Raw genomic sequence first — 6,561 nt, 5'->3', positions numbered from 1 at the left:
GGACCTATAGTTTGCCTAAACTGGTTCTGCTATAACAACCATGATTTACTGGCCAAAGAATGAGCCTTGGGCCTGCACATTCACTCCTTGTCTCTCCTCTCCTCCCATTAAGCCACAATGTTCTCGTTTAAAACTGGGAAACTGTGTTTTAATCTCAGTTTACTGATCTGACCCTGTTTAGAAAGGAAGGATTAAGCCACATGACAAATGTTAAAAGACATTTGAAGAGATGTGATATATCTTTGGTGCTAAGCTGAAGTCTCAGTTCATAGGGGGTAACAGTGAAGCTCAATGGGCTCATTAAAAAAACCCCAATGACCTGAGTGTGATGTCCCTACATGACCCAGACAAAGGATTCAATTTGCAAAGTGCCATTGAAAGTAGAAAGTTTGAAAAATGCTTTCCCAGACAAGTCTCTTCCTCAGCTCCACACTTGTAAAATAGAAATAGCTCACAGATTTGTTTGTGAAGGAGGAGGAAGCAATTTATAAAATAGCCTGCACATTGCAAAGAGCTATATGAAGTATGAATTATGTCTCATCACAAGAGCCTAAGTATTTCTTCCTCAATCCAACCAATTTCCATCTAGTCTATTATTCTGTGGCTAGCAGTGGCCAGCCAGAGCATTTGGAAGTTCACAAAGAGGCCATGAAGGCAGCAGCACCCCTTTGCTCTTCGTCCCCAGGAGCTGGTGATCAGAGGTGCAAGTGGTACCTGAAGCTAGGGATGGGGGAAGATCTCCAGTCTGGTATCTCTTAAGTTCAGTTTTCCACATCAGTTTTGCCAAATATATTAAAGATCCTCATGAAAGCTCAGCATCATTTTAGTGCAAATTTCTCCTGACACATGTATTTTTATATGTGATTTTGCAAATCAGTTTTCTGTACAGTCATACCTCTGGTTGCAAACATGATCCGTGTGGGAGGCACATTCGCAACCCGCAGCGTTCGCAGCCTTGAAGCACTGCGTCTGCACACACACATGATGTGATTCGGTGCTTCTGTGCATGTGTGTGATGTCATTATGCGCTTCTTCACATGCACCAAAACCCGGAAGAAACCTGTTCCGGTACTTCTGGGTTTGGCGCAGTCTGCAACCTGAAAACACGCAACCTGCAGCGTTCGTAACCCGAGGTATGACTGTAATAGAACGTATTTTCGTATATTATTTTCACTACTGTATGCATTTATATGCAGTTTACCTGACCATAGCATCATTTATGCATTACAGTGGTACCTCGCAAGACGAATGCCTTGTAAGACGAAAAACTCGCAAGACGAAAGAGTTTTTCATTTTTTGAGTTGCTTCGCAAGGCAAATTTCCCTATGGGCTTGCTTTGCAAGACGAAAACGTCTTGCAAGTTTGTTTCCTTTTTCGTAAAACCGTTAATACCCAGGGTGCATTGCTTGAAGAGAGCAGTTGCGACTTGACTTCGAGGAGCAACTCATAGCACGCGGTGTGGTAGCCTTTTTTGAGGTTTTTGAAGACTTTGGTGATTTTTGATGCTTTTCCAAAACTTCTTTTGCAGCCATTTGGTAAGTTAAACTTTTAAAACTTTTTTTGGGGTTTTTGGATTTTGGGTTGGGGTGTTTGGAAATCAAGGACTTGGTGTTGGGGAGGGGTTTGCAATAATCTGGAAGCTTGTTTTTTTTCCTGCATTTTTATGATTTTTTGTGACCATTGGGCCACTCTGCTGTTGTTAAAAAAAAAGATTTCTGGGTTTGAATTTCTGTGTGGTGGGTGGCTGAGGGAATAGTTGAGGAGGGGTTTGCAAGAATCTGGAAGCTTGTGGGTTTTCTAGGAGGCTTGGTGCTTTTGAATTTTTTGGATGTGAAGCACTGATTTGGGGGGGGGGTTGCAAAGGTAGGAGCTGTGCTGCCATGGGGCCCAAGAAGACTGCTGCTGCAGAGGTCGGCGATAGGAAGAAGGAGAAGGTTACGCTGGAAATGAAGAAGGAGGTCATCCAGAAGCACGACGGTGGAATGCGTGTGACAGACCTCGCCGGGGAGTACGGGAGGAATCCATCGACCATCGGGACCATCCTGAAGATGAGGGAGAAGATCCTTGCGACCGATGCAGCCAAGGGAGTCACCAGGATTGTGAAGAACCGCCCAGCTGTTCTGGAGGAGGTGGAGAAGTTGCTGCTCATCTGGTTAGAAGAGAAGCAGCGTGCAGGGGACACAGTGACTGAGGCCGTCATTTGTGAGAAGGCCAAGGCCTTGCACGCAGACCTCGTCCGGCAACAGCCAGGAACCTCAGGTGAGCCAGAAGTCTTCAAGGCAAGCAGAGGCTGGTTTGACTGGTTCAAGACAAGATCTGGAATCCACAGCGTGGTCAGGCATGGAGAGGCTGCCAGTTCTGATGTTCCTGCGGCTGAAGACTTTGTAGCGGAGTTCCTGGAGGTTGTGACGACGGAGGTCTATGTTCCACAGCGGCTGTCCTCCAAAGAACTGAGCGACATTTGCCAGAAGTGGAAAGATGTGCAGGCTTTTGCACAGCGGCACCACCCTGACAAGGACCTGACACGTGACCTTGCGAACACTTTTGATATGAGGGTCATGTTGTCTTTCAGGGAGGTGCTGAAAAGGCGGATGAAGCAGCAGACCATGGACAGGTTCTTCAGCAAGAAGCAAAGAGTGGAAGAGGAACCTTCTTCGAGTTGTCCCCCAGAGTCTTAGAAAATGTACTGTACACTTTGGTGATTTTTAAATGTTTTTCTGTCATGTTTAGAAACTTAAATTATTGTTCCTTCAATTTTTCAAATGCTCTTTACAGTATGTGTGACTTTAAAGAGCACTTAATAAACTCTTTTTGTACCAAATTTGGCTTTGTTTGGACTTTTTTTGACCATAGGAATGCATTAATTGATTTTCAATGCATTCCTATGGGAATCCGTGCTTCGCAAGACGAAAAATTCGCTAGACGAAAAAACTCACGGAACGAATTAATTTCGTCTTGCGAGGCACCACTGTACTTGCCTGGAAAACTGCATTGCAGAATTTGAAAGGAAGGGTGGGTGTTTTGGTTTGTGAATTGTTTCAGAAAGTGTGGGTTACATACATTTACTTCTAAATGTGAATTGAGTCCAGTTTCTCCCCCAATTCTATCTGCTACAAAACATTTTTACACACCATCGCTCTCTAACAGAATGTTCCTGTTGAGGGGTTTCAGCCAGCCATGCCCTGTCGAAATAAGTTGAAAAGTTTTAATCTGAATTTTACTGTTTTTACTTTCAATGTTAAATTACAAACATCTAAAAATAATTAAATGAACTGTTTCAGTTGTTTTTTATTGGTAATTTCCATTCTTCTTGTAAACCGCTTTGAGGTTTTACTGTAATCAAGTGGCATATATGAGGACCCATATACAGTATTTCCCTGTGTGGAGGTGAAAAACCAGCCAGAGATGTTGATTCTGAGTTGTTGAAATGACAGAATTAAGTGTGGCCACTCTGCACACCCACTACAATACAACTTTACTTGCAGCTGCTTTCAGTTTTAAAAACTGCACAGGAAAATATCCTAATATTCCACATAATTTATTCCATGTACCATCAAACAGATGTTAAAGACACAGTTCAAGGACCTGAACAAACCCTGGTACTCAAGCATAAACTCAGAGGTGCCTTTACGTTTATTATTACTTCGCCTGTTCCAGCATGAATACGTTGGAGCTTAGCATTCGAAAGAAGTGGTGGAGCAAGGTTGTGGTCAACTTTAGCTCAAATTAATCCCTCTTGGCGATTCTGTGCTTTTAAAAGCATGCCTTCTAAGAGGGAAGGGTGTGGACAGGTATGCAGTTTTGTCATGTTGGTTTCATTTTGCTTTTAACTTGTCATTGATAGCTGCCTAGAGCTTTTTTAATAAAAGCAGGATATAATTTTTTAGATTATATAAGCAATAAATGTGTGCATATCTATTTTTGTGGATTAATAGAATAATGCTTAGAATTCATATACGCTGCTTAGATTGTTCTTATCTCCTTACAGCAACTTTGTAAAGCACATATATTATATTATTCCCCTATTATAGGGGCAGGAAGGCTGATCCCGCATGAGAGCCAGTGTGGTGTAGCAGTTAGTGATGGACTGCAACCTGGGAGTCCACAGTTCGAATCCCCACTTGGCCATGAAGCTCACTGGGTTGTTGTGGGGATTAAATGAGATTGGGGGGGGGCAGAATCATGGAAGCCACTTTGTGGTCCACTGAGAAAAAGGTGGGATATTAATGCAATGAAATAAATAAAGTCTGGTATCAGCCCAACTAAAGCCACTTTCAGCAACCTGCCCAATACATTTGGAAGACAGCAGGTGGATAATGGCTGACCTAGAAAGTTCCTAGCAAAGGTGGGTTGCCAACCAAACTCGGTCCCTTAATAATACACCACAGTCTGCCAGGAAACCTTCTTCTGTCTCAGAGCAATTAGTGCCACGGAAATTTTTCCATCAGCAGAAGTATTTCTACTCGCCTGACGGAGCAACATTTCCTTTTTCCCCATGTACAGTTCTGGGGTTTTCCCCAGGCCTCCAGAGCAGATATGGGGAGACGGAGCAGGGAGGAAGCCCCGTTGCACTAGTGGGAATCATTGAACTGGCTTCCACTAGCACAACAATTTCATTGAATACGGCCCACAAGGTTTAATTTTCCATACCATTTGTTTAGCTTGCCTCAGACGTTTTCCGCAAGTGTAAAGGTAAAGGGACCCCTGACCATTAGGTCCAGTCATGGCCGACTCTGGGGTTGCGGCGCTCATCTCACTTTATTGGATGAGGGAGCCGGCATACAACTTCCGGGTCATGCGACCAGCATGACTAAGTTGCTTCTGGTGAACCAGAGCAGCGCACGGAAATGCCGTTTACCTTCCCGCTATTTATCTACTTGCACTTTGACGTGCTTTCGAACGGCTAGGTTGGCAGGAGCAGGGACCGAGCAATGGGAGCTCACCCCGTTGCAGGGATTCGAACCACCAACCTTCTGATCGGCAAGTCCTAGGCTCTGTGGTTTAACCCACAGCGCCACCCACGTCCCTTCAGCAAGTGTAGTGCAGAATAAAAAGATGGGGTATTTTCCTCAGCTAAAGGCTAGTTACACTGAAATCTTTTCCCAAAATAAAAGGCAAATAAGAACTTCATCCACACACACACACACACCAGCAAAAAACCAAGGACATTTTAGGTAATATAGCTGAAGTATGACTGATGGTAAAATATTTAAATGTTGTAAAATGAAATAAAATAAATGAAATGGCAACGGCATTATAAAACAAATGGTGGAAGGCATTTTATTTTTTATTTTTACTACTACAACAAAAATCCATATTTCTCTGAATGGCAAAAGTCAGGTGGGCTTTTACTTAGTCTTTTTCCAATGGCAAATACATTGGTGGTTTTCAGGGCTGGACTGCCTAATCCATCAGTACTCCAGCTAACTTGCATCCAGAGGGGGATCTCCTGCTTGGTGATTGCAGATCATTTCCCAAGGTACCAGTTAGAGTTTCAAATGCGCTACTGAGAGTGAAAAATGAACAAATAAATTGGATTTGCCAGGGCCCGTCTCACCAGTCAAAAGAGCAGGCAAGGAGAACAAAGAGGGAACGTGCAGACTGACCTTGCTCACAGAAGACACTTGCCCTGCAAAGGGCAGGCTTGGAATCATTTTGCAGGGCATACAGGGAGTCAGTTATTATGCAAAACTCGTCTGGACAGGCAGCTGTCCCCCTCTCATGATTCTGCCAGGGCCCCACTTCCTTTTGACCTCCAGTGGTTTCTAATGCTCAGCAGAAAGTACCAAATGGTGCCAAGATGAATTCGGATGGTGATTTTGAAATTTGGGCAAGTGCAGGTTGGGAAAGGTGTGAGAATTGCATTTGAACTCTTCTCCATGTAACGGAATTGCAGAGGTGGAGGGTGAGCCGATTAACCTTGCACGGCATCGTCCAGGATTCCAGCTTGAGATAAATGGGACACGGTGGAGCAGATAGTTAAATGAAGATGGATAGAATTTTTAGCCAGCACAGATTAGTGTTGATGGAGCTCCACCAACGTCTGTCAGATGTGAATCTTGCCTGGAAACCGGAGGGAGGGGGGGCACGGGAAATATTTTCAAGCAGATTTTGGGATAGGTTTGCTTAACAGAGCAGCTTCCACCTCTAAACCCCCCCTCCATAAATGAACAGCTTTCAGCATTTCCTTTGTCCCTCCAGCTTTCCTCATAAATATATATTTTTTTAATGGTATCCACAGTACCAACAAAAATTTCCTCTCCTCTGTCCTCCAAAGGGCAATTAAACCCCATTACCCTTCAGGAGACCCACTCAGGCAAGACGGTCACTGACAGCCTGTGAAATTGTCATCAGGTAATCATCGCCAAGGTGGCTCACAGCTCTGTCACCAAGCAGCCAGCCTTGTTCAGCTCTGAGCCCTGGCAGCTGAGGAGAAGAGGGAGGGAGGGAGGATGAGGGACTGCAATGGGAGTTTCCTTCCTACTCAGTCATTACTTCCCAAAAGCCTGCTGGGATTTCCCAATAGAACGGCATATTTATTTTCCTTTTATAGTTGGGAAC

General features: G+C 44.2%; 1 protein-coding gene across 1 annotated transcript; it reads left to right on the top strand.

The window, feature by feature from the left end:
• The first annotated feature begins 1,976 nt into the window (after positions 1-1,976).
• On the top strand, positions 1,977-2,974 carry LOC310743068 (tigger transposable element-derived protein 1-like). Its single transcript, XM_083573161.1, has 2 exons — positions 1,977-2,402; positions 2,433-2,974. The coding sequence occupies exons 1-2, from the start codon at positions 1,983-1,985 to the stop codon at positions 2,676-2,678; spliced, it is 666 nt and encodes a 221-aa protein (XP_083429287.1). The 5' UTR covers positions 1,977-1,982; the 3' UTR covers positions 2,679-2,974.
• The last annotated feature ends 3,587 nt before the right edge of the window (positions 2,975-6,561 follow it).

This window comes from Podarcis filfolensis (genome assembly GCF_964270895.1).
Source record: "Podarcis filfolensis genome assembly, chromosome: 1".
Lineage (NCBI taxonomy): Eukaryota > Metazoa > Chordata > Lepidosauria > Squamata > Lacertidae > Podarcis > Podarcis filfolensis.
The sequence above is the reverse complement of the archived record's forward strand: the minus strand, read 5'-3'. Positions and strand labels throughout refer to the sequence as shown.

Bases quoted from the DNA above. Each gene is read 5' to 3' on its own strand.
- LOC310743068 (XM_083573161.1), top strand. From the start codon at position 1,983: ATGCGTGTGACAGACCTCGCCGGGGAGTACGGGAGGAATCCATCGACC. The intron at 2,403-2,432 runs GTTGTGACGACG...TATGTTCCACAG, and splicing joins TTGTAGCGGAGTTCCTGGAG to CGGCTGTCCTCCAAAGAACT.